Source organism: Papio anubis, chromosome 12 (genome assembly GCF_008728515.1).
Source record: "Papio anubis isolate 15944 chromosome 12, Panubis1.0, whole genome shotgun sequence".
NCBI lineage: Eukaryota > Metazoa > Chordata > Mammalia > Primates > Cercopithecidae > Papio > Papio anubis.
In genome coordinates, this window is record NC_044987.1 from 93,376,937 (window position 1) to 93,404,751 (window position 27,815).

The 27,815-nt window shown below is 43.5% G+C and overlaps 1 protein-coding gene and 1 long non-coding RNA gene across 5 annotated transcripts in view; one reads left to right on the forward strand and one right to left on the reverse strand.

The window, feature by feature from the left end:
• Positions 1 to 2,873: 2,873 nt before the first annotated feature.
• Positions 2,874 to 10,113, reverse strand: LOC103877558. The gene is made up of 3 exons (XR_637302.4): positions 9,747 to 10,113; positions 9,264 to 9,626; positions 2,874 to 3,421 (listed from the first exon to the last, which is right to left on the reverse strand). It is a non-coding gene; the product is annotated as an uncharacterized LOC103877558 (long non-coding RNA).
• An 85-nt stretch (positions 10,114 to 10,198) lies between these two features.
• Positions 10,199 to 27,815, forward strand: part of CAPRIN1 (cell cycle associated protein 1) — a 47,245-nt gene continuing 29,628 nt past the window's right edge. For 2 of the 4 annotated variants that reach the window (XM_003910052.3, XM_021925926.2), the window contains exons 1-2: positions 10,199 to 10,458; positions 11,008 to 11,223. In XM_003910052.3, the coding sequence (XP_003910101.1) occupies positions 11,008 to 11,223 (216 nt within the window). In that variant the 5' untranslated portion in view covers positions 10,199 to 10,458. Of the gene's footprint in view, positions 10,459 to 10,800; positions 11,224 to 19,681; positions 20,007 to 27,815 lie in introns of those variants that run through there. The other 2 variants (XM_009186323.3, XM_017948498.3) reach the window with 2 other exon arrangements.

Here is a 27,815-nt window from a genome sequence, read left to right on the forward strand (position 1 = left end):
ATACAAAAAAAATTAGCTGGGCATGGTGGTGCGCACCTATAGTCCCAGCTACTTTGGAGCCTGAGGCAGGAGAACCTCTTGAACCTGGGAGGTGGAGGTAGCAGAGAGATGAGATTACGCCACTGCACTCCAGCCTGGGCAAGAGTGAGACTCCATCTCAAAACAAAAACAAAAACATTACACATAGAGTTACCATATAACCTAGCAATCTACTGTAGGTATATACCTAGTGAATTGAAAACATGTGTTCATACAAAAAATCTGTACATGAATGTTGCATTAGTCTGTTCTCTCATTGCTATAAAGAACTACCTGAGGCCGGGTATGGTGGCTCACGCCTGTAACCCCAACACTTTGGGAGGCCAAGGCAGGTGGATCATGAGGTCAACAAATCAAGACCATCCTGGCCAACATGGTGAAACCCCATCTCTACTAAAAATACAAAAAAATTAGCTGAGTGTGGTGGCGTATGCCTGTAGTCCCAGCTAATCGGGAGGCTGAGGTAGAAGAATCACTTGAACCCAGGAGGCAGAGGTTGCAGTGAGCCAAGATTGTGCCACTGCATTACAGGCTGGTGACAGAGTAAGACTCTGTCTTAAAAAAAAAAAAAAAAAAAAGGAACCACCTGAACCTGGGTAATTTATAAAGAAAAGAGGTTTAATTGGCTTACTGTTCCACAGGCTGGGGGGTCCTCAGGAAATTTACCATCATGGCAGAAGGCAAAGGGGAAGCAGGCACAATCTTCACATGGTGAAGCAGGAGAGACACAGCGAAGGTGGAAGTGCTACACACTTTTAAATAACCAGATCTCGTGGAAACTCACTCACTATCACAACAGCAGCAAGAGAGAAGTCTGCCCTTATGATCCAATCACCTCCTACCCACCAGGCCCCTTCTCCAACATTGGGGATCACAATTTGACATAAGATTTGGGTGGGGACACAAATTTAAACCATATCAAATATTCACAACAGCATTATTCACAACAACCAAGAAGTGGAAAACAACCCAAGTGTCTATCAGTGGATGAATAGACAAACAAACTGTAGTATATCTATTCAGTGGAATATTATTCAGCCATAAAAAGGAATGAAATTCATGCCAAAACAAGGATGAATCTTAAAAATACTATGATAAGTGAAACAAGCCAGGCACAAAAGGCCCTATATTGTAGGGTTCCATCTATCTAAAACATCCAGAATAGGCAATTTCGTAGAGAAAGTAGATTAGGAGCAGCCAGGGGCTAGGAGGAGGGGTAAATGGGGAATGACTGCTAATGAGGTACATGTTACTTCCTGGGGTGATAAAAATGTCCTAAAATTAGGTAATGGCAATGGTTGCATTACTCTCAAATATCAAATATACTAAAAACCAGTTAATTGTACACCTTAAATGGGTTAATTTTATGATAGGTAAATTAGAGCCCAATAAAAGTTCTACAACACACTGAGCTGTTGTTTTGCTTTTGCATAATTTACTTACCTAAATTATTTGCAATAAACTTATATTACTCTTGCAATTTTTAAAAAATGAAGGTTTAAAAATATTTAATTATAATTTATACTTTTTTTTTTCTGTGAAAAGGCTGCATAAACGCATTCCTTGTCACACCATCATTTCTTTTTCTCTCATCAAATCAGCCCTAGCTATCCTAAGGAACGGTCTTCTTTGTGCTTTAGGTAGACGTTAGCACAGCGTTCACGAGGAGAAGCACCACCAGCTCTAGCTCTAAAGAACGCCAAGGAATATGATCTTGTTGTACTACAGGGCTGCCAGATCTGCATTTGGTTTAGACAAGGAGGGTCCGGAGAAAAGGTTGCTCCCTTCTTTCATTGTCCTCTGTAGGCAAAGTCTAAATGGGGTATGACTAGCCTATCCAATATCCCCTTCTATTTTTTCTCTTCTGCCCCCTTTTTTTTGGAGACGAAGTCTCACTCTTGTCCCCCAGGCTGGAGTGCAGTGGCGCAATCTTGGCTCACTGCAACCTCTGCCTCCCGGGTTCAAATGGTTCTCCTGCCTCAGCCTCCCGAGTAGCTGGGATTACAGGCGCCTGCCACCATGCCTGGCTAGTTTTTGTATTTTTGGTAGAGACGGGGTTTCACCATGTTGGCCAGTCTGGTCTCGAACTCCTGACCTCAGGTGATCCGCCCGCCTCGGCCTCCCCAAGTGCTGGGATTACAGGTGTGAGCCACGGCGCTGGGCCATCTTCTGGCCTCTTTAAGAGGAAAATACAAAACAAAAAGTAGCAGCAGGAAACATATATATTATAGTATACTACTGTCATTTTTATGACCTTTTTTTTTTTTTTTTGAGATGGAGTCTTTGTTGCCCAGGCTGGACTGCAGTGGTGCAATCTCGGCTCACTGCAACCTCCCCCTCCTGGGTTCAAGAAACTCTCCTGCCTCAGCCTCCTGACTAGCTAGAATTACAGGCATGAGCCACCACACCCGGCTAATGTTCGTATTTTTAGTAGAGAGGTGGTTTCACCATGTTGGTCTTCAAACCCGTGACCTCAGATGATCTGCCCGCCTCGGCCTCCCAAAGTGCTAGGATCACAGGCGTGAGCCACGGCACCTGGCCGCCTTTGATTACTCTTTTTTTTTTTAAATTTTACTTTAAGTTCTAGGGTACATGTGCACAACGTGCATGTTTGTTACATATGTATACATGTGCCATGTTGGTGTGCTGCACCCATTAACTCGTCATTTACATTAGGTATATCTCCTAATGCTAACCCTCCCCCCTCCCCCACCCCACGACAGGACCTGGTGTGTGATGTTCCCCTTTATGTGTCCTAGTGTTCTCATTGTTCAATTCCCACCTATGAGTGAGAAAATGCGGTGTTTGGTTTTTTGTCCTTGTGATAGTTTGCTGAGGATGATGGTTTCCAGCTTCATCCTTGTCTCTACAAAGGACATGAACTCATCCTTTGATTACTTTTTAAAATTTCTTCTTACCCTTAGTTTTTTCCTTGTTCCAATAATTTCCCTAGATCTGCCATACCAGCATTGCAAGAGGGCTTGTCAGAAACTCAAATGATCAGCCAGCCCTCAGAGTCTCTATTAGCCATTCAGCCGGCGGGGCCCAGCCAGCAGCGCTTTAGTAAGCCCTCCAGGCCATTCTGACTCTCCCCGAAGTTTTAGCACCATTGCTCTAATTGGCTTTTCAAGTATAATGTACCATACAAGAGCGGAAACTACAGACTTGCTGAGTCATCCTTCCTTTCTCTTGGTCACCCTAACCTTCCATTCACCATTCTGCCTGGATTCCATTCTGCCTGGATTCTTCTCTCGGCATATTTCTCTCGACATTTTCTCTTCCATCTTGGAATCCTTTTGCTTCTTCCTGAATCAGCACCTCGAGTTTGCTGTCCTTTTCCATCTATCAACATGCCCTACTTAAGACACTGTCACAGCACTACCTGGGAAGCAAGATAGGAAGATACCATGAAAAGAAGAATTTTTTGGAACATTTTCGGCACTTATTTTTGTGAAAATGAGTAGTATATACACTCTACGTCTATAGAGCAGAGATTCACAAGCTTGAATGTGCAAAGGGGAGTTTGGTTTTTTAAATGGATGTTCCTAGGTTTCAGATTCTGGGATGTAGAGACAATGTCTGGGGTGGAGTCTAGGAATTTTCATTTTGATAAGTACCTCAGGTCATTTTGAAATTGGTGGTCCTTGCCTACTTTAGGAAGCGCTGAATCAAGGACGAGAATTGGGGTGGGGGGCAGGGCTCTCTCCTTTGCAAATTCTACATCCATTGAAAATCTATGCAAGAAAAAAAAAAGCACGGGACCTACATTTTCTCATGACATTTTTCATGTCTCTAGCGATTTGGTGCTTAGGAAACCTTTAAATCAAGTTCTCAGGCTCTCAAGATAAAAAAAAAAGTTATCAACACACAAACAGTAAACCATTAATATAGGGGCAGTTGTGCTGTTAGGTGTGAAAATTATTCTTGAAATAATACTATCCTGACCAGCTACAGGAACAATCTTGAATAAGCTGATTACTTTTATACTTATATTCCTCTAGTATGTATTAACTGAGACACATAAAGTTTTATTCCTTCCAAAATTCGTGGAGCAGCTAGTTGTTACCTTGAAGGAAGTTATTTTTCTCAAATTACTGTTCACAGTGGTTGTATGTATTAGTAGGAGGATTGATACATAGAATACTTTATTGCCTGAAATGACCATGATCCACCTATGGTTTCAGATCCATCTTCCTGTGTTCTTTCTTGTCCTTCCCTTCCTTCCTTCCTTCCCTTACTTCCTCCCTCCTTCCTTCTCTTCCTTCCTTCCCCTCCTTCCTTCCCCTTCCCTCCTCCTTTCCTCCTTCCCTTCCCTGCCACCTCCTCCTCTCTTTCTTTCTTTTCTTTCTTGTTTTTGGGCAGGTCTGTTGCCCAGATGCGGTGGCATGGTCTCCCGGCTCCTGCAACCTCCGCCTCCTGGTTCCAAGCTGATTCTCCTGCCTCAGCCTCCTGAATGGCTAGGATTACAGACATGCTGCAAGCCCGCCTAATTTTTGCATTTTTTTAGTAGAGACGGGGTTTCGCCACATTAGCCAGACTGGTCTTGAACTCCTAACCTCAGGTGATTCGCCTGCCTCAGCCTCCCAAAGTGCTGGGATTACAGGCATGAGCCACCTCACCGGGCTGCATAATGCATTTCTAAACGCATTTTTTATTTGGGGGGCCAGTGTCATCAGAGTAGTTTTACTTGTGAAGTACTAGAACAAGTTGTTTTGTTTTTTTGGAGACACAGTCTTGCCCTGTCACCCAGGCTGGAGTGCAGTGGCGTGATCTCAGCTCACTGCAACCTCCGCCTCCTTCAAGCAATTCTCCTTCCTCAGCCTCCTGAGTAGCTGGGATTACAGGCACCCGCCACCATGCCTGGCTAGTTTTTGTATTTTTAGTAGAAACAGGGTTTCACCATGTTGACCAGGCTGGTCTCAAACTCCTGACCTCAGGTGATCCATCCGCCTTGGCCTCCCAAAGTGCTGGAATTACAGGCATGAGCCACTATGCCCAGCCAGTGACTACATTTTTTCTCTCATAAAATAGAATAGCTTTTCCCAAACTCGGCATTATTGACGTTTTGGTCTGAATAATTGTGTGTTGTTTTGTGCATTGTAAGATGTTTAAAAGCATCTTTGGCCTCTACATACTGGATGCAATTAACATTTTCCCCTCAAGTTGTGACAACTAAGTACTTCTAGACATTGCCAAGTGTCCCCAAGGGACAAAATCACCACAGGTTGGGAACCACTGAAATAGAAACATGACGTTAAGACAACATACAATTCATGTAAGTAACTATATGAAAGATTTTAGTGCCTGTGGCCAAAGTGTTTTTGCTTTTTAAAAATTTTTATCTTTAGGCCGGGCACAGTGGCTCAGGCCTGTAATCCCAGCACTTTGGGAGGCCAAGGCAGGTGGACTGCCTGAGCTCAGGAGTTCAAGACCACCCTGGCCAACATGGTGAAATCCTGCCTCTACCAAAAATACAAAAATTAGCCAGGCATGATGGCGGACACCTGTAATCCCAGCTACTCAGGAGGCTGAGGCAGGAGAACAGCTTGAATCCGGGAGGTGGAGATTGCAGTGAGCCGAGATCTTGCCACTGCACTCCAGCCTGGGCGATAGAATGAAACTCCATCTCAAAAAAATAAATAAGTAAAATAAAATAAAAATAAAATTTTTATTTTTATTTTTTAGATTGTGGGTTTCACTCTGTTGCCCAGGCTGGAGTGTAGTGACATGATCATAGCTCACTGCAGCCTCGAACTCCTGGGCTCAACTAATGCTCTCACCTCAGCCTCTCAAGTAGCTGGGATAACAAGCACATACCACTGTTTTTGCTTTTACGTTGAGTCAAGTGTGTAGCTTCTAAGAGTGTTCAATAACAAACAACAGTATTTCGTGAAATCTGAAATAACTATTCTGAACATATTGTACCTCTACAAAACATGAAGTTCTATTTCTTTTTTTTTCTTTTTTTTTTTTTTTTGAGACAGAGTCTCACTCTGTTGCTCAGACTGGAGTGCAGTGGCACGATCTCGGCTCACTGCAAGCTCCGCCTCCCAGGTTCATGCCATTCTCCTGCCTCAGCCTCCCAAGTAGCTGGGACTAAAGGCGCCCGCCACCATGCCTGGCTAGTTTTTTTGTATTTTTAGTAGAGATGGGGTTTCACTGTGTTAGCCAGGATGGTCTTGATCTCCTGACCTCGTGATCCGCCCGCCTTGGCCTCCCAAAGTGCTGGGATTACAGGCGTGAGCCACCGCGTCCGGCATGAAGTTCTACTTCTATAATATTACAAGTAAGAAAAGGTGGACATAGGAAAATATAAGCGGAAAAGGATGTTATCTCAGCTGACGACCACAATGTAAGAATTCAGAAACAGTATGGACCAATAGTAATAATAATATTATAACCGCACTGAAATGTTAATACAGTAGGCAATACTTAGTAACAAAATAGTTGTGCTGGGCATGCTATTGCTTATGAGGATCCAGAGATGAAAAAACGACTGCTCTTTTTCTTTGAAAAGCTTAGAGTTTAGTGGTGGTTTATGGACACATAGACAAACAATCATTGATTGACTTATAATAAAAAAGACTGTACTGGAAAAATTATGATAGAAATGTCTATTACTGACTTGTAAAATGATTGAAAAACAAATTTAAAAGACTTTAAGAGCCTTAGCTATGTGAACAGTGTAGTTCACACTCTGGTCAGGTTTCTGTCAACCTGAAGCAAAGAGGCAGTTCATGTAATTCAGATGAAGAGTCCCCTCTTTTGCTACAAATAAGCTTAGCATTAGCTTATTGGATGATTCAAGTTGAAGCAGTTGAATTATTTTGCTAAAATGATCAGGATAGTTTAATTATTCACTTCAACTGTGGAGACTTCAAAGTGCTGGGGTCTAATGAAAGGAACAAGCAAATGTCAGCTTGAAAGATTTGCGTTATTGAAATGTATTATGCATATTGTTGTATTTACTTTATGTTAATGTATTTAATATTGGCATATATTAAAGTATACCAGGGTTTTTAAATTTATAAACCATTTATAAACATATTCTGCTCTTCCACTGTGTTTTCCGGGAACTCTTTATTTCTTCTATGATACAATGACCTCAAGCTACTGCATAGCTCTGTATTAGAAAAAAGGGTTTAAAAAATGAGTATTTAAAATTCACATAAACATAGCTTCAGTCCTCTTTTGGTCAAGCAGGAAATAGACAAATTTGAATGACTGAGACCTTGGCATTGAGCTGGGCAGGAAGTCAGCTTTAGGACACAGCTTTGCCTTAAATTTATTGGTCTTTCTGGACTTGCTGACCTGAACAGACAACCACAGAATGTCAGAACACCAGTGAAATGGGATTGGGATGACATAGGAAGCGAAAGCGTGACAGCTACATATATTCACCAAATATTTCTGGTTCACCTGCTTGCTACCCGGTATCTGATAGAATACCATCTCTTGACTCTCTTATGGTTAGATAGGGTCATGTGACTCTTTCTGGCCAATGAATTTAAGCAGATGTGATGCATATCTACCTGTCTAAAGCATTTAATTGACTGAGATATTCCTGAGTTCTCTTGTGGTACAGTGATCAGCAACATTTGAGATATGGCATCAGCATGAATCTACTGAGTGACTACTATGAGCAGGGCATTCTGTTGAACTGTGACAGATGTGTACCATTTGTAGTTGTTTTTTGCTTTTTTTTTTTTTTTTGAGACAGCCTCACTCCGTTGTACAAGCTGGAATGCAGTGGCACGATCTTGGCTCACTGCAGCCTCTGCCTCCCGGGTTCTCATGCCTCAACCTCCTGAGTAGCTGTAATTATAGGCATGCGCCACCACACCCAGCAAATTTTTTTGTGTTTTTAGTAGAGACAGGATTTGCCATGTTGGCCAGGTTGGTTTCGAACTCCTGACCTCAAGTGATCTGCTAGCCTTGGCTTCCCAAAGTGGTGGAATTACAGGCGTGAGCCCCTTTACCTGGTCCCATTTGTAGTTTTAAACCAGGGATTGGCAAACACTTTTTTTGTAAAGGAAGAGATAGTATTCTAGGTTTTGCACACCTTACTGTCTGTTGCACACCCAACTACTCAACTCTGCCTTGCTATGGCAGAAAGGCAGTCATAGAATGGATGTAGATGGATGTGGATGTGTCCCAATAAAACTTTAGACATTGGTCAGGTTCTGAGGAATAAAGCAGTGATTTTCGAAACTTTAATGTACACATAAATCTCCTGAAGATCTTGTTAAAAATGCAGATTCAGTTAAGTCTGCTATGGAGTCCAAGATAGTAGTGACAGTGGTAGTGAGAGAGGTTGGGCTGAATAAACTTTGAGCTGCGAGGAGCTAAAGGATTATCATCTCCCTTTCTAGCCTCTAGGCCTGGCATAATTGCTCAGCATGGTGCTAAGCATGGTTTAGGTGACTAAATTTTGAAACTAGTACTCCCCATCGAATGCAGCAAAAGCCAAAGTCCTTACTACGGTCTTTCAGGCCCTACAAGACCAGTTCCCCCTGCCCCCCCCCTTTTTTTTTTTGAGATGGAGTCTCGCTCTGTCGCCCAGGCTGGAGTGCAGTGGCACGATCTCCGCTTACTGCAAGCTCCGCAGCCTCCCGGGTTCACGCCATTCTCCTGCCTCAGCCTCCCTAGAAGCTGGGACTACAGGCGCCCGCCACCACACCTGGCTAATTTTTTTGTATTTTCAGTAGAGATGGGGTTTCACCGTGTTCGCCAGGATGGTCTCGATCTCTTGACCTCGTGATCCGCCCACCTCGGCCTCCCAAAGTGCTGGGATTACAGGAATGAGCCACCGCGCCGGGCCAACCAGCCCCCTTTTATATGTTTGATCTCATCTCCTACTCTCTGCTCTTGCCACTATGGCTTCCATGCTGTTCCTTGAACCCAGCAAGCACACGCCTTCTTAGATCTTAGTACTTGGTGTTTCCTCTACCTGAAAAATTTTTCCTCCAAGGTAGCTACTTAGCCTTCTTCCTCGCTTCCTTCAGTACTAGCTCAAATGTCAGTAAGGCTTTCCCTGACCACCGTTTTTTCTTTTCTCTACCATTTCACTATCTGCCATATATTTACTTGTCTTCCCCTTACTTAGAATGTAAGCTCCATGTAAATATGTTTTGCTCATAATCCCTAGCACTTAAGAGTTCCCAGCACACAGTAAGGTGCACAATAAATACTCCAATGAATATATAACAGACTTTGCAGCTAACCAGGATATCTTGAGGTCGGAGGCTGCTGTTGTTTCTCCAGGCTCCCTCCGGATGCGCTGTTGCCAGCCAGCGTTACTCATTTCATTCCCTAGGCAACAGTGGGCTTGGTAGAACTCTCTTCTAAATCTCTTTTTCATAGAATTTAAATTATAAATTGGTCATTTACTGTTGTCGCACAATATTGCGTTGCTGAATTTTCCACTGATTATATTCATTTTATTTCCTTCCAGAACTTGGTTTCTTGTTTCTCTGCTCACTGTCCACACCCATTCCACTCCAAGGCTGGAATAATTCTCTTGGAAAAAAAAAGTAATCGTTTTCTTTGTATTTCATTGAACATTCCCTTTACAGTGTTGGGTAAACCTGAAACAAAAGGAAACAAAAGTCTAATAATTCGTAATACTCAGGCCTACTGGATACATAACATCATAGGGTAGCTGAAGACTCTGAGGCCAGAGCTTTAGGATTTAAAAAGCCACCAACCATGACCATGTCCGACACGTTCTACAGAGAACTCCTAGGTCACTGGGTGATTGTTTGGTGGGGAAGCGGCGAGTTGTCTTGTTTTCAAAAGACGTTATGGGGTATGCAGTTTGCTCGCTCTGCATACAGAAGGAATTCTAGAAGCCGGGATTGCACCACCCACCCCACGCACCCCTTACTTGCAGAAACCTTTGCCCCCCAACCCCCACCCCCACCAAATAAGGGCTCTTCAAGGGGCAGTTGCCAGCTCCAGACCCAGCTGCTTGACACCTATTGTCCCCACTTGGGCGTCAAACGATTTCGCCTGAAGGACCCTAGCGTTGATTGCTCTCAAAACTCAAGGCGCCTTTCCCTCGGCCTTGGCGGGGCCATCCCCACCTGCGTCCAGGAGGCGCCCCACAGCGCAGGGGCCAGGGGACAGCAGAGAGGCTAGCAGGCTGCCTCTTCCAGGCAGGCGTTCGCGCCGGGCAGCCCGAGCGGCCGCGAAGGCCCCCGCTCTCCGCTTCTCCCGCCCCCCGCGCCCCAGAGGGCTGCTGGCTGGCTAAGTTCCTCCCGCTCCCGGCTCTCGCCTCACTAGGAGCGGCTCTCGGTGAAGCGGGACAGGGCGAAGCGGCTTGTGCCCACGGAGCGCGCGACACTGCCCGGAAGGCACTGCCACCCTTGCCCCCTCAGCTGCCCACTCGTGATCTCCAGCGGCCTCCGCGCGCGCACGGTGAGCGCCACCCGGGACCGAGCCGCTGCAGGGGAAGAGGGCCGCTGCGCCCGAGTGTCCTTTATCTCCGGACCTGCTGGAGCTTCCGAAGGGCTTGCCCCCAAGTCCCCCCACCCCACCCCGGCCATTTCCCATGCCCTTCTCTGCCCCCAAGCCCCGGCCTCTCTTTTTCCTCCCTTCCCTGGAAGCCGGCGAAAGCCGGCCCTCCCAGCTGGGGACCGTTGCACTGGCCGTTGGCGGCCGGCGCGGCGATGCCCCGCCCCCGGCGCGAGCCTCGTTGCCCCGGGGCTGGTAGGCCGAGCCGGCGGCTCCGCGGGGGAGGGGCGGGTCGGGGGGCGGTGCGAGGCCCGGCCGGGCTCCCCGCTGGCGGGTCGCGCGCGCGCCCGCGCACTCTTCCTGCCCTCGAGGCGCGCCGCGCCCCCTCCCCCACCCGTTCGCGTAGGCTCCCGCCCGCTGCGCGTTTTGTCCCGCGTCTCGCCCCGTCCGTCTCCTGACTCGCCGCTCTTGTCCTTCCTCCCGCTTTTTCTTCTCTCCCCTCGCGGTCTGAAGATGCCCTCGGCCACCAGCCACAGCGGGAGCGGCAGCAAGTCGTCCGGACCGCCTCCGCCGTCGGGTTCCTCCGGGAGTGAGGCTGCCGCGGGAGCCGGGGCCGCCGCGCCGGCTTCTCAGCACCCCGCAACCGGCACCGGCGCTGTCCAGACCGAGGCCATGAAGCAGATTCTCGGGGTGATCGACAAGAAACTTCGGAACCTGGAGAAGAAAAAGGTGCCAGGAGTTGGCGGGGAAGGGAGGGGTGGCTGCGGCCGGGCTCTGCGCCCCCTCCGACCCTGGTCGCTGGAGTCTGCGCTTCTTTCCGTCTCGGGAGCGTTATTAGGTCCCCTCCTCCCACCCCCTGGTCCCCACGTCCGGTCTCCACGTTCAGCGGGAGCTTCGTGCCCAGAAAACGGGCTCCTGGAGGAGGCACTTGTCACCTGACTCCGACGCGGCACTGTCCTCCAGGCCTCTTTATTACTCTTCCGCTGTGGGTCTGGCTTTTGGCCTTTGGGAGTGGGACATGTGAGGGTGGGGGCCTGTCGTCAGGACATCACTGTATGATGCCCTTCTCTCCGTCTCCGAGACCCGATTTCTCTGACGAGGGCCCAAAATGAAGAGGTCCCTGCGCGGGGGGCTCCGGGCTCAACCAACCGCCTCGTGGAGTTGGGGCGGCCTGTGTCCTGTAGCCTTGCGGTCTGTCCGCTCGGTTACCATGCATTTGAGACCTGTCGAGCGTCCCCTTTTCTTCCGTGGGAGAGAAGTGTGTTTAGAATCTTAAGGCGGAACTGCCTTTCCGGCAGGCCCATTTTGAATGGATCTTCGATTTGCTACCCCCGCCCCCATGCGATGGGCTCCCCTGCGTTTCCCTCTTTGTTTCAATTGTTTAGGTGTCCCCCCTAGCCTCACGCTCAGCTCAATCGCGAGATGATTTTCTGCAGCGACTTTTTGTTCCTAGGGGACTCTGAAGGGGCGGGGGACTGCCAGGATTTAGATTCGTTGGGGGCTGGGTCCTGGGGAGACTGGAGAGGATGGCTGGGACTCGGGGCACATGGAGAGAGCGTCTAACATGGCGGCGGCTGCGGGGAGAGGGAAGCGCTTTACTGGAGCTGCATTGTGAGCACAAAGCGAAAGCAGAGGGGGAGGGCAGAGACCAGGCAGCCGCCCGGACTGGCCTCCTTAGGCCCCCCTCTAAAAAGAAAAATCGAGCCACACCCACGATTTTTTGGATTCAATATTTAGTCCTTGTAGATCACACTACTGAGGTGTATCTTCATCTGCAAGTCAGCCTTTTGTTTTATGCTTTCATTGCAGGACAGTGTAAACTCTGTTTAGAGGGGCGTGTGTATGTATGTAGAGAAAAGGTCTGGGCAGAGTGAATAATTAAAATGAGTAAGATCAGAGGTGGAAGGGGAGAAACAAGTTAGTCGTTTGTGAAAACGAGGTAATTACGTCTGTGACTATCATGTTAACTTGAATTTTACCTTGTAAAGTAAAATGAAAGTTTGATAACTTCTACTGTCTGCCTCTAGGAAAACATTTTTATAACATCTTGAATTTCCAGGAAATCATTTTGCAGTGTTTATGTAGCCGGATACCTAATAGCGTTACTTAGGTGCTGATATAGTAACTGGCTAAAACTTGGGCTGTGGGAAATAAGTTGAAGAAAACTGGCGATGTTTAGGTCTTACTAGTTTTACTTATTTACTGATATATTTTACATTTTGGGCGAGTTTTAAAACATTTAGATTTGATACTTCCTGTCTCCTCTTCAGTATTAAAGGTTGGGAGTTTTGCTTGAATTTCATGGACTTTATTTGAAATTGAGAGATGTTCTAATCTTGGGATTTCTTTTTTTTCCAATCATTTATTTTGATAAATGTGTGTTTTGTTATAGGTATTTGGAATAGTAGATGTAGTTACATCAACAAAGTAACAAAAGTATTTTCACTGTAAGCTGTGAGGTAGCTACATTCAAATGTTGAGTGGAATAAGCATGCCCAAGGCCAGTATCTTCTGAGTCTGACACATGATTTAGTTTACCCTGTTGAAATTGAGACTAACTTGGGTATCTTCTTAAATTTTTTTTTTTTGAGACGGAATTTCTATCTTTTTACCCAGGCTGGAGTGCAATGGCGCAATCTCAGTTCACTGCAACCTCTGCCTCCCGGGTTCAAGTGATTCTCCTCCCTCAGCCTCCCAAGTAGCTGGGAGTACAGATGCCTGCCACCATGCCCAGCTAATTTTTTGTATTTTTAGTAGAGACAGGGTTTAACCATGTTGGCCAGGATTGTCTCGATCTCTTGACCTCATGATCCGTCTTCCTTGGTTTCCCAAAGTGCTGGGATTACAGGTGTAAGCCCCTGTGCCTGGCCTCTTTTTAAAATTTTAATGCAGTAAGCAAGCCTATTGATCTGGCTGCTACTTGAATTTTTGATTCTTCAGAATTTCTTTGAAATATTTTCTTCTAGGATAGTACTCTGAATGTAAATATTAATTATGAACATTAATAATGTATTAATACTAATTATGAACATTAATGATTAGTGATATAAAGTGTAGAGACATTAATGACTGAAAGATAACTCCTCAAAGAAGTTAATATAAAGGTAGGTGCTGACTGGCAGTCAATCTAGTTGTGAGGTGGCTTTTAGAATCTAGTGTTCATGTACTTCTGAAAAAAAAATATAAATCTAGTTTATAAGCACCTCCTGAGGACTTGAACCGTGACTGGTCATTAAATGTGTATAGGTGCATGTGAATTACTATACTCTGTCATACCCCACCCTCAAGTTTTTTTTTATTTTTTGAGATGAATCTCGCTCTGTCGCACAGGCTGCAGTGCAGTGGGACGATCTCGGCTTCCTGCAACCTCCACCTCCCGGGTTCTAGTGATCTTCTTGCCTCAGCCTTCTAAGTAGCTGTGATTACAAGTGTGCAGCACCACCCCAGGCAATTTTTTTTTTCCTTTGAGAAGTCTCGCTCTTGTCCCCCAGTCTGGAGTGCTACGGCTTGATCTGGGCTCACTACAACCTCCGCCTCCCAGGTTCAAGTGATTCTCCTGCTCGGCCCCCCCAAGTAGCTAGGGTTACAGGCGCCTGCCACTACTCCCAGCTAATTTTTGTATTTTTAATGGAGACAGGTTTTACCTTGTTGGCCAGGTTGGTCTAGAACTCCTGACCTCAGGTGATCCACCCGCCTCGGCCTCCCAAAGTGCTGGGATTACAGGCGTGAGCCACCGCGTGCAGTCAGATTTTTTGTATTTTTAGTAGAGACGGCGTTTCACCACGTTGGCTAGGCTGATCTCGAACTCCTGACCTCAAGTGATCCACCCGTGTCCACCTTCCAAAATGCTGGGATTACAGGTGTGAGCCACCATGCCCGGCCTCCCCTCAAGTTATAAAGGAGAAAATAATGTAATTATTATATAATTAACTAGGCTAATCCATACTGAAAGATTGCCATGTTAATAATGGAGATTTAGCAAACTGCACAGAGTAACTTTTTTTTCCTGTTGTCTCAGTGTTTTAAGTGGTAGATAGCAGTAAAAAGGTCCTAAGTTACAGTTAAGTCTTGAGACTTTTCTGTAAGCCACAGATGGAACTCTACCCACGTAAGTAGTTAAGTTGGGAGTATTGATGTTGACTTAATTGCTATTAAAACTATATATTTTGCCTTTTGAAAAACTCAGGGCATTTGGATTTTCCCTAAATTTAAGCACATCTGGTTTTTAGTTTAAATCCTTTTTATATTTAGATGATTTACTTGTGAGAAGACTTAACTGTTTTTAAGTATGAGTGAGCATTTCTAATGCACTAAAATAGGATTGCTTTACAAATCAGTTTTGAATTCCTCTTTAGAAACCCTTGTGGAGTAAAGTGAGGTACTGTTTACAATTGGATTTGTTTTGACTTCAATCCATTTAGCAACTTACATTTGAGCTATATTTCAATCTTGACCTATTATCGGAGCCTTCTGGACCAAAATGCTTTTTTTATGGATTTTAAAATCATGTATCCTGGCAGAAATGACTATGGATATGTAGTATTGCTTAAATTAAAACAGATAATTGAAATAATTTTACTGTATTTTAAAAAACAAAGTTGTTTATTTTCTAATAATTTGAGCCATTAAAGAAAAAGCTAAGCATCTGCTCAATGAGAATGCATGCTTAACGTTGATGAAATATGATCCTATTATGTAATGCAACAAAAAGGCTTGGTAGGTTTTTAAATTCAGGCTTACAAAGAGTACATGAGGGCTGGGTGTGATGGCTCACGCCTGTAATCTCAGCACTTTGGGAGGCCGAGGTGGGTGGATCACCTGAGGTCGGGAGTTGAATACCAGCCTGACCAACATGGAAGAAACCCTGTCTCTACTAAAAATACAAAATTAGCCGAGCGTGGTGGCACATGCCTGTATTCCCAGTTACTCGGGAGGCTGAGGCAGGAGAATCGCTTGAACCCCCAGGAGGCGGAGGTTGCGGTAAGCTGAGATGGCGCCATTGCACTCCAGCCTGGGCAATAAGAGCGAAACTCCATCTCAAGAAAAAAAAAAAAAAAGAGTACATGAATGTTTATCAAAGAGAAGAAATACAGCTGTGTTAAAGAGAATCAAGTGTAAAACTCCATTTGCAAATCTTACAGGTAGTATTGAATTGAGTGGATTAACTGCCTAGTTTTCTTTATCAGTTCATTGGTGCTGAACTGGGCCCTAGGCTATGCAAGATATTTCGAAACTAAGTCTTAATTTTAACTGAAGAGAGACCTCATTTGATTTTATTAGATGTAATCACTTGTGATATAGAATAAAGGGTGTTTTAATAGATGACATTTAAAATTGTTATATTCTTTGTGAATATAATAGGTTTAGATTCTAGTGACTTTGGTAGGTGAAAGATTAACTAATGTTCACTTGCGTAAAATGCTAAAATAGCCTGACAGCTTTTTAACCAGTATGTGACCAAAACTGATAGCCAGAAGTGTAGTGTTTTTTATACTTCTTCCTGAAGGCTTTCTGCACTTCATTTTTACAGTTAGTAGTATTTAAAAAGAATGCTGTTGTTGTGAGGGTAACATTTCTTTCTAGAATGTTGCAGTGTGTCTGTGCTTAGAATTTTCGTTGCAGCTGTTGTGCAGAACTTAGGTGTTCAATGTTTTAAAATAAAAACATTCTTAACTATTTTATAAGTAAAATCTTTCCTTGAGGCTATGACCTGAAGCCTTCTTTGACATTTAAGATCTCTTGATGTGTTTGCTTCTCCATGGGTTGCAAGAACTATCCTTCTGCAATGCAGAGGGCAAGATTATTTTGCATTCAGCTTGTCACAGAAAAAAGCTGTAATGCTTAATTTGTTTCCGTTTGCTTGACTGTGTGTTTTTATGTGTAGCACTGGGAAGTATTTAAAAAGGTAAAGCTGTGAATTCCCCCAAGTGATAATGGGTATCTTTTTCTAGGTTGAGAGTAGAAGCGTATTACATTGAGAATGTATTGTTTTAACCTGGCCAAATTTGTTTAGGATACTACCCATGTGGCAAATATTTGAATGAGACTATATTTTGTGTGACTTACAGATTAAGCATACAATTTGCCAAAATTTTATGTAATTAATTTCCTAGTTTACATTTAGGGCTAGATGAAGACTAGTACTATTTCATCTTCTAGAAAAACTAATACTTTTCCTTTAGTAAAAGTGTTAATTTTTGTAATACTTTTACTTTTGCAGAAGGTTAAACTTACAGCAACTTAGTCATAGTTGTAATCTTATACTGTTATAAAATTTAAAAGATTTTTTATTTTTATTTATTATCATCATTTGAGACAAGTTTTGATCTCGTTGCCTAGGCTGGAGTGCAGTGGTGCGACCTCGGCTCACTACAACCTCCCACTCCCAGGTTCAAGCTTTTCTCCTGCCTTAGCCTCCTGAGTAGCTGGGATTACAGGTGCCCACCACCACGCCTGGCTTAATTTTTTGTGTTTTTAGTAGAGATGGGGTTTCACCATGTTCGCCAGGCTGGTCTCAAAACGCCTGACCTGAAGCGATCCACCTGCTTCAGCCTCCAAAATGTTGGGATTACAGGCATGAGCCACCACGTCTGGCGTAAGAGTTTTTTTTGGAGCTTAAACCACCTTAGAATTTAGTCCAATTCATTTTATAGAAGACAAAATTGAGATGTTTATATGGAATGAGTTAGGTTGGAATGGGCGATTTCCAAAGTTTCTCCCAGTTTTTTTTGAAACAGAATTTTGCTCTGTCGCCCAGGGCTGGAGTGCAGTGGTGCAATCTCAGCTCACTGCAACCTCTGCCTCCTGGGTTCAAGCGGTTCTTGTGCCTCAGCCTCCTGAGTAGCTGAGATTTACAGGTGCATGCCACCACGCCTGGCTAATTTTTGTATTTTTAGCAGAGACGGGGTTTCGACATGTTGACCATGTTGACCAAAACTAGCCGGGTGAGGTGGCGGGCGCCTGTAGTCCCAGCTACTGGGGAGGCTGAGGCAGGAGAATGGCATAAACCCGGGAGGTGGAGCCTGCAGTGAGCTGAGATCCGGCCACTGCACTCCAGCCTGGGCGACAGAGCGAGACTCCGTCTCAAAAAAAAAAAAAAAAAAAAAAAAAGAATGTAGTTCAAAGTAGGTGATGCTGGAACTTGTTAACATTTCTTTTTCCTGCTAGTCAGCTGCTTCAGTTCACTCAGACTTACCTGCCTAATTATAACCTTGGACAAGAAATAAGGGTTTTTACAGGATTGGCTTTTATCTTTTTTAAAAAATTGGACAAATGGCTTGTCAAACTTAACTCCTGGATACTTAACCTGCTTGAAAAATTATCTTACAATGGAACCTTAGGTAACATCCTTTTTTTTTTTTTTTTGAGATGAAGTTTTGCCCAGGCTAGAGTGCAATGGCGCGATCTCAGCTCACTGCAACCTCTGCCTCCCGGGTGCAAGCGATTCTCCTGCCTCAGCCTCCCCAAGTAGCTGGTATTACAGGCTCCCACCACCACACCTGGCTAATCTTTTGTATTTTTAGTAGAGACCAGGTTTCATCATGTTGCTCAGGCTGGTCTCCAACTCCTGACCTCAGGTGATTTGTCCACTTTGGCCTCCCAAAGTGTTGAGATTATAGGTGTGAGCCACTGCGCCCGGCCTAGGTTAGCATTCTTATGCCATTCTTAGCATTCAGAAATCCAGCATTCCCAACAGGTGTTCATTCAGCTTCTGCTTTACCCAGTCTTCTAGGCCCTGGTGGAATGCTCGTTTCTCAATGAAAGTTTGTTTCATTGGTGTGCCACTCTTAAGTTCTTGGTATTAGAAGTATATCCTTACCGGCTGGGCACAATGGCTCATGCCTGTAATCCTAACACCTTTGGGAGGCTGAGGCGGGCAGATCACCTGATGTCAGGAGTTCGAGACCAGCCTGGCCAACATGGTGAAACCCCGTCTCTACTAAAATTACAAAAATTAGCTGGGCGTAGTGGCTCATGCCTATAATCCCAGTTACCTGGGAGGCTGAGGCAGGATAATCACTGGAACCTGGGAGGTAGAGGCTGCATGAGCCAAGATCGTGCTACTACACTCCAGCATGGGTGACACAGCGAGAGAGTGTCTCAAAAAAAAAAAAAAAAAAGTATATCCTTACCACCACTGTTTAATAGTCTTTGTTTTCTAGTCTTTAATAGTCTTTGTTTTTTGGAACAGCATAGACTCCCACTATGCGAGCATGCTTTCAGCGTTTGAAGAAAGCTGCTGTGGATCAGCTATGGATTTGTATGTTCTTTCTACCCTGCTTTTAAAAATTGAGGAAACTTTTGCTTACTATCTTTTCTGTCTTCTGGGGATTTCACTAGCTAACAGTATCAGTTGAATTTGTGGAGGGCAAATAGGAGACAGTCAGCTGCCTACCATTGTGGGCAAAGTCAAAACTGGTAATTGTCTAAGTGAAGAATAGAGAATGTGGGGATTGATGACTTGAAATAATACCTAGAAAAACTGCTAAAGATTGGGCCGGGCGCGGTGGCTCACTCCTGTAATCCCAGCATTTTGGGAGGCTGAGGCGGGCAGATCACGAGGTCAGGAGATCGAGACCATCCTGGCTAACATGGTGAAACCCCCTCTTTACTAAAAATACAAAAATTTGGCGGGCGCCTGTAGTCCCAGCTACTTGGGAGGCTGAGGCAGGAGAATGGCGTGAACCTGGGAGGCGGAGCTTCCAGTGAGCTGAGATTGCACCACTGCACTCCAGCCTGGGCAACAGAGCAAGACTCCCTCTCAAAAAAAAAAAAAAAAAAAAAAAAAAAAAAAAGGAAACTGCTAAAGATTATAGAAAGTTGAGAGGAAAAGAAATATTTTGTCTTTGCAAAAGTTGGTGCAGTACTCTAGAGGTGATTTATTTGGCCTGGATACATAAAATATAGCTAGATGCTCTTAACTACTTTGGTTATTTTAGGGTTCATTTTTAAGTATTCCCTCCAGTTTAGAGATCTCCTTAGTTGAGAATAGGAATTACATAGTTTTCCTGGATAGCCAAGTTGGTTTTTTTCAGATGTTTCCTCCTAATCTTTCTTCCAACTATTTATAATTGTTTAGTTGAAGAATTTTTAGGGTTTTTTGGAGTTTATCATCTCTCTTGCTATTTATTTTTAATCGCATAATTAAAAATTTCTTCTTATATTTTTTATTTATGGAATTTGTTGGCTATAACAATAAAGAAGCAAAGCCCAGGAGGGCATCTATCATGGATATCCCTCTTCTGGCACCCTAATGGCACTGTACTGAACTTAATTTTAAAAATCCATTTCAAGAAAGTAACTTTGGTGGTAATGAAAAACTCCTTGGGAAGAGTGGAAGATCTAGATGTACTGCGATTCAGCAACATAATAATCTGATTGGAGAAAGGAAGAAGACAGCAGCAGCAGAGGCACAGCGGGAATGTAGCAACAGCTGGAATCCAGAATGATGTTCTAAGAGGGAGGGTTGTTAAGGCACAAATGATTTTTCTGGGATTTAAGACCTCACTCAGGTAAGTTATTTAACTGTGTCTTTCAATTTGCAGTTAGGTGAAATATGATTGATAGTAGTGCCTCCCTGATAGGGTTAGCTACCTTTTACATTTGAATGTCTGTTACATAGTGAATACTGTCAACTATTAAAAGCAGTAAAGAAACAGGAAATAAAGTGAGACTGGATAGCACTTGTTGGGATAATTATTTCCCAGTACCACATGACTCTACTGGGTGTGGTCACACCTGTCTATCCCATGATTCCCCCTTAAAGACTCTGGGTAATCTGGGAAATGGACTGATATTTATCTTGCTCATATGTGTGCTATAAATGGATTTTTAATACACTTAGGATACTCAGTAGCTGAAAAGGAACTCTAAATTGAATTTCAAGATAGAAAGGATCTAAGAGGGCAGGTTTGTGTTATCAACATTGTAACGTAGTAGGCTTTCTGATGAAGATAGTGCTTTTTGTTTTTTGTTTTTTTGAGACAGAGTTTTGCTCTTATTGCCCAGGCTGGAGTGCAATGGTGTGATCTTGGCTCACCGCAACCTCCATCTCCTGGGTTCAAGCGATACTCCTGCCTCAGCCTCCTGAGTAGCTGGGTTTATAGGCATGTGCTGCCATGCCTGGCTAGTTTTGTATTTTTAGTAGAGACGGGGTTTCTTCATGTTGGTCAGGCTGGTCTTGAACTCCTGACCTCAGGTGATCCACCTGTCTCGGCCTCCCAAAGTGCTGGGATTACAGGTGTGAGTCACCGTGCCCGGCCTGAAGATACATTTTTATGCTAGGAAAATGGTTTCATTCTCTAGGAAAAATGCTTAATATTTATTTTATGTGTTTCATGAGTAGTTGACCAATTTATTGTTACCTATTATGTGTTAGCCATGTTCCAGCCTAAGAAAGAATAAAGCTGTCTGGAGACCTTTATTACTCCTATCTTTACCATTCTGTTCTTAGTATAATGTTGGATCTGTCAATGTGACAAGCCATTTGTTGTATATTCACTTAGTTCATGCTATAAATTTTAACACCAGTAGAAACATTTTCTAGTTGGACTTTAATGTAAGCCATTTGAATAGGAAGTGACAATAGGAATGAAGCCACTTAAGATGGCATCATTTTTTTCTTGAGTAGTCTGTGCTTTCAGAGATTAGGCAAATTGTATTTGGAGAAGTACAGATACCATATCCTTTTCCTTATCGTGGAAGGCCACTTGAGTGACCTGAGATTCTAGCTATAGTAATCTTTATAGCTATTGTAATAGTTACTTTCATTTTGAAAAGTAGAAAATCAGACCAATTGTCGTAAGAGGCTTTCTGTTTATAGTGTACATTTTGGCATTTACCGCTTAGTTTAACTTCTGAGGTGTCAGGTAAGAATGCAAGATTTGACAAAAGTACTATTTATAAATGGAAGATGGTAAACTTTAATTTTTTTCTCTCTCACCTCTGCTTTTCAAAGATGGTAAAACCCCTAAGGGTGTTCAGATCATAAATGGGTATTCTCTTTTTTTTTTTTTTTTTTGAGATGGAGTCTCCCTCTGTGGCCCAGGCTGGAGCGCAGTGGCCGGATCTCAGCTCACTGCAAGCTCCGCCTCCCGGGTTTACGCCATTCTCCTGCCCCAGCCACCTCGCCTGGCTAGTTTTTTGTATTTTTTTAGTAGAGATGGGGTTTCACCGTGTTAGCCAGGATGGTCTCGATCTCTTGACCTCGTGATCCGCCTGTCTCGGCCTCCCAAAATGCTGGGATTACAGGCTTGAGCCACCACGCCCGGCCACGGGTGTTTTCTTTATGAAATAGTTACTTAGATTCGTAAGCTGGTCTAGAAACCCAACCACAGTTCAAGTTTTCTGGGTTGTTTTAAAGTTTCAGCTTTAAAGTTTATTAAACAGCTTCCAAATTAAAGCTGCCATATAATGGTTTTTAAGGTCACTAATCATATCATATGTTTGATTCAGAATAATTTACTTCCAAGTTCTACTGGGCTATTACGAGTTAATTACAATGTATTTGAATGAGATGAGTGTTTCTCACACTTAAGCATGCATCAGAATCACCCAGAAGACTCAATAAACTATAAATTGCTGGGTTCCCCCAACCCCCACTGAGTTTCTGATGCAGTAGGTCTGGGGTAGTGCCGGAGAATTTGTGTTTCTAACAAGTTGCCAGTTGATGCTGTGTTGCTGGTTTGGGGCCCATAGTTTTAAAAATCACTGACCTAAACCAACATAGGGTCTCTGCTCTGCAGAGATCTGATTATATATAATAGTAAAACAAAGTCCCTACCAGATCAGATTCCATGGTGATAAAGTTCTTTGTGTACCTGAATAGCTGAGAGATCAGGAAATCCTATATTTTACTGATAAGGGAAAAACTAGTGCATTTTAATTAAGTTTTTATTGTCATCCTGCAGTTTTCTTAACAAGTTTTGGTATTTCTTCTCACATGAGTGCTATTTTTTTTTTTTCTTTTCTTTTTTTTTTTTTGAGATGGAGTCTCCCACGCCTCTGTGGCTGGAGTGCAGTGGCCAGATCTCAGCTCACTGTAGCCTCACCTGGTTTATGCCTTCTCCTGCCTCAGCCTCCAAGTAGCTGACTACAGGCCTACCACCCTGCCTGGCTAGTTTTTGCATTTTTAGTAGAGACGGGGTTTCACTCATGTTAGCCAGGATGATCTTGATCTTGTGATCTCAAGTGATCCGCCCGCCTCGGCCTCCCAAAGTGCTGGGATTACAGGCTTGAGCCACCGCGCCTGGCCGATGAGTGCTATTTCTTAGAAACTTTGATCAGACTTAGGATCCTGATTTCCTGAAGCTTAGGCAAGGACAGGGGATAGGATATTTATAATAGTAGTGTAGAAAGTGTTAACAGTCATGGAAGAACATGTGTAATGCTATGATGCAAAATTTCTTTTATCGTGGTTAGAAAAATAAAGAGTATAGGGCCGGGCGCTATGGGTTCGCCTGATCCTTAGCATTTTGGGAGGAGACGGTAACGACGAGGTTAGAGATCAGATCTCATCCTGGCTAACACGGGTGAAACCCCTCGCTCTATTAAGAAATAATAAACCTGGGGTTGGAGGAGCCAGTTCAGTTGCTGGGAGGCTGAGGTCGAGAACGGCGGAACCCGAGGCAGAGCTTGCAGTGAGCTGACATTCAGCCACTGACCTGTGCCTGGGCGACAGAGCCAGACTGCCTCAAAAAAAAAAAAAAAAAAAAAAAAAAAAAGAAAAATGTTATATATATGACCTGTCGTTTCTTTTGTTCTCACTCTTGGTCAGATTGGACTGTGGTAGCGTGATCAGGGGTTGAGGCTACTCACTACAGCCTCAACCTCACCAGACTCTGTGATCCTCCTACCTGCACCTCCTGGGACTGCAGGTGCACTCACCACCTACTTCCTGCCAATTTTGGTATTTTGCAGAGACAGGGTTTTGCCATGTTGCCCGGGCTGGTGTCGAACTCCTATTCTTGAGCTCAGATGGTTTGCTCACCTTGGCCTCCTCGAAGTGTTAAAGTGCTAGGGATTATAGGCGTGAGCCACTGTTCTCGGCCAAGACCTATAGTTTCTGTACGTTTTAAATTTATTTTTATTTATTTTTTATTATTATTTTTGAGACAGATTCTTGCTGTCACCCAGGCTGGAGTGCAGTGGTACGATCTTGGCTCACTGCAACCTTTGCCTCCCAGGTTCAAACAGTTCTTCTGCCTCAGCCTCCTGAGTAGCTGGGACTACAGGTGCCCCCCACCATGCCCGGCTAATTTTTGTATTTTTAGTAGAGACAAGGTTTCACCATATTGGCCAGGCTGGTCTCGAACTCCTGACCTTGTGATCCGCCTGCCTCAGCCTCCCAAAGTGCTGAAATTACAGAAGTGAGCCACTGCACCCGGCCACCTTATTTATTTTTTTTGTGACGGAGTCTCACTCTGTTGTCCAGGCTGGAGTGCAGTAGCATGATCTTGGCTCACGGCAACCTCCACCTCCTGGGTTCAAGTGATTCTCCTGCGTCAGCCTCCCGAGTAGCTGGGACTACAAGCATGCGCCACCGTGCCTGGCTAATTTTTGTGTATATATATGTATTTTTTCCCAGTAGAGATAGGGTTTCATCATGTTGGCCAGGCTGGTCTCCAGCTCTTGACCTCGTGATCCACCTGCCTCAGCCTCCCAAAGTGCTGGCATTACAGGCGTGAGCCACCACACCCAGCGTTTTTTTTTTTTTTTTTTTTTTTAAAAGACAGTCTTACTGTGTTGCCCAGGCTGGAATGTAGTAACACGATCTTGATTCATTGTAGTCTCCACCTCCTGGGTTCAAGTGATTCTCGTGCCTCAGCCTCCTGAGTAGCTGGGATTACAGGTTTGTGCCACCACGCCTGGCTAATTTTTGTAGTTTTAGGAGAGACGAGATTTTGTCATGTTGGCCAAGATGGTCTTGAACTCCTGACCTCAAGTGATCCACCTGCCTTGGCCTCCCAAATTGTTGGGATTACAGGTGTGAGCCATGGCGTTGGGTACCTTTGATTTACTACGTTTTTTTGATTGGGTAATTCAATTTGGTGGGTATAGGAACTGTGGTTTGCTCTTTGAAAATTCTGTAAAAGATTCTTGAGATTGTTCAGTTATGATTTACATACTTCTTTCTTTACAGTAAACTCTTTAAGTTCTTCACCTTTTAAAAATCTCAGTTCTTGGATTGAAAAACAAGAATCATGTTAATAGTATTACTAAATCAGAGTAAATAGATGTATGAGCTTTAATAAAAATGCACAGTTTTTGTTGTTGTTGTTGTTGTTGTTTTAGCCAAGATACTGCACTGTCACCCAGGCTAGAGGGCAATCGTGCTCATCACGACTTCCAACTCCTAGTCTCGTGATCGTCCTGTCTCAGCCTCCCAGGTGGCTAGGACCATAGGCACTAAGTTAAAAAATTTCTACGCCTTGATAATTTTAAAATTTTTTATAGAGACAGGTTCTCACTATGTTGTCCAGGCTGGTCTTGAACTCCTGGCCTCAAGTGATCCTCCTGCCTTGGCCTCCCAAAGTGCTGGGATTGCAGATGTGAGCAACCATGCCTGGCCATAATGCATAGATCTTTATTTTGGCTATGCAGAGTTCTTTTTGCATACTTTCTTTTGTTGTAATGTTCCATGAAGAGGTGTACTATGAAGCTGAGTTTCACATACTGGCTGTTTGCCTTTCTTTTTCGTTTCCTCTTTAACCTTGTTCCGGTTATTGCTGTGTAACAGATTAATCCTTTAAGGAATTAAAACCATGATTTTCTTATGCGCAAAGATTCTGCCTGTCAGGGATTCAGACAGGGCACACAGGAGTTTTGATGTTTCTGTTCGATGACACCGGGGGCCTCATGTGGGAAGACTAAGACTTGTTCATTCATACGTTTGTTGCTTGGACTAAAATGAGTAGAACCACAGGGATTGCTGATCAGAAGCTATGAGGCCTTTCTTCATGGCATGGCTTCCTTATCATGTAGCAGTCTCAGAGTTACTGTGTTTGTTATGATGGCTCAAGGCTCCACATACAAGTGTTTGGATCATCAGCAAACAAGGCAGAGATGGATTGCTTTTATGACTCAGCCTTGGAAATCATAGAGCATCACTTATACAGTCTCACTCAGGTGCAGTGGCAGGGGAAGTGGACTAGTCGTTAATGGAGTAGTGTCAAGGTCACATTGTAGAACAGTATGTGAGACTGCATGCAGATTTTGTAGCTATCTTTGGAAAATGTAATCTGCCATAGCTCTCACTTTGGATGAATTCTAAATTTGTTATTGTGTAGAAAATTGGAGGTTTTCTACTATAGGATAACTTGTCCTACTATAAGAGTAGTATAGGTTCATAATTAAGGATTGTTATTGGTGAGAGTCCTGACAATGTACTGAAGTCTGTCAATTTTAATGTCATTTATATTGCATGGAATTCTTATTTTCATTGTACAAACTATATGTTCATTGCATAGCAGTTAAGCGTATAAAACAAAGCAAAAGGAACACAACTCCACCTATAATTTTATCACTCAGGTACCATTCTTACCTTTTTTATTGTTTATCTTTTTTTATTTATTTTCATCTCTACACAAGCATTTTTTAGGAATTTGATTCTATGTCCATTTTGGTTAGATATATAAACTCTACCCCATGAGGGATGTATGGTGTATTTCTAGATTGAGCAACAATTTTCTTAAATGTATAATACTATAGAAGAAAAGGAAGGTGATAAATACCAGGTATAAGTTAATAACAGTGTTTCTTTTGTTCAGTACTAATGAACTGTGTACTAGCGCTGAACTTTAAGCCCTCCTCTTTGTGTATTTTCTGTTTGTATATTTTTAAATAGAGGAATTGTGATTATAATACTATTATTTTGGAATATCCTAAATCATAAATTCAAATCTTACTTAGTTTTTTCTTTTTTTAAAGACGGAGTCTCGCTTTGTCCCAGGCTGGAGTGCAGTGGTGTGATCTCGGCTCACTGCAACCTTTGCCTCCTGGGTTCAAGCGATTCTCCTGCCTCAGCCTTCCGAGTAGCTGGGATGACAGGTGCGTGCCACCACGCCTGGCTAATTTTTGTATTTTTGGTAGAGACAGGGTTTCACCATATTGGCCAGGCTGGTCTTGAACTCCTGACCTTGTCATCTGCCAACGTTGACCTCCCCAAATGCTGGGATTGCAGGCGTGAGCCACTGGGCCCGGTCTAGTTTTTTATTTCTTAAAAGAAAAAATAGCCTACCCTTTAAAAAAATAAAATTTTTTATTTTAAAACTTTTTTTTTTTTTTTAAGCTTCCCAAGCTTATGAGTCTTCCCTTTTTAAAAACAGAATGAACTGTCTGTTGATCCTCAGAGTATCGTGAGGTAATTGGACACATCTTCTGCACCTGTGGTCAGATCTGTCATATCAGTGTAAAAAAATCTTTCTTTTTTTTCTCAAATCAGTAGACTGAAATTTTATACCTGTTTATTTGGAGGCTTATAGCTTGTGTGAAATAGTTCATCTAATAATAAAATTGAATACTTTTAAAAGCCTATAATGTCTTAGTGATTATCTTGGTTTTATTTACCTCCAGTGTTATGAAGGAATTGTGGTAGGGTTTTCAATCTGGGGTAGAATGTCTAGGCAAGTTGACATTTGTTTATGGTACAAAGAAAATAGATCATTTGACCTAAAAAAAAAAAAAAGAAAAAGAAAAACTTATTACCATTGCTTTTAAACTGGCTTCTGTGGTTTCTGAATGCCCTTTATTAGAATTTAACTTTGTACTTTGTTTCACAATTTTATTATTGGTAAGGGGGTAAGGATCTATGTATGTTCATGATTTTCTGGGATTAAGTATTGTCCTGTTAATTTAGATCTATCCTCATTCCCTGTCTTCTGACCTTTACAGTAGTAACAGTTTGTGACTGTGTTGCATTACCTGAATATCTGTGGGGTCTTATCTAATAGTAGTAGCTCAGGAAACCTGCAAAGTTTTAATCTTAGCAAGAAAACGTGATCTTAAACCAGATGTTAGTTTTCTATCCTCACCCCTGAGCTAGTAAAGCAAAGCTGTTGACTTGTGTACTAGTGAGCTGGTAGCTATCTTGTTCAAGATAAATGGATGAAGTACATTGAAGACAATATGCCCATGAGTTTATTCAGAAAAATACTTTTTTTTTTAAAATCGGGGTGGGGAGCAACGTCTCACTCTGTCGCCCAGGCTGGAGTTCAGTGGCATTATTTCAGCTAACTGCAACCTTCACCTCCAGGGTTCAAGCGATTCTCCCACCTCAGCTTCCCAAGTAGCTGGGACTACAGACTTGCACTACCATACCTAGC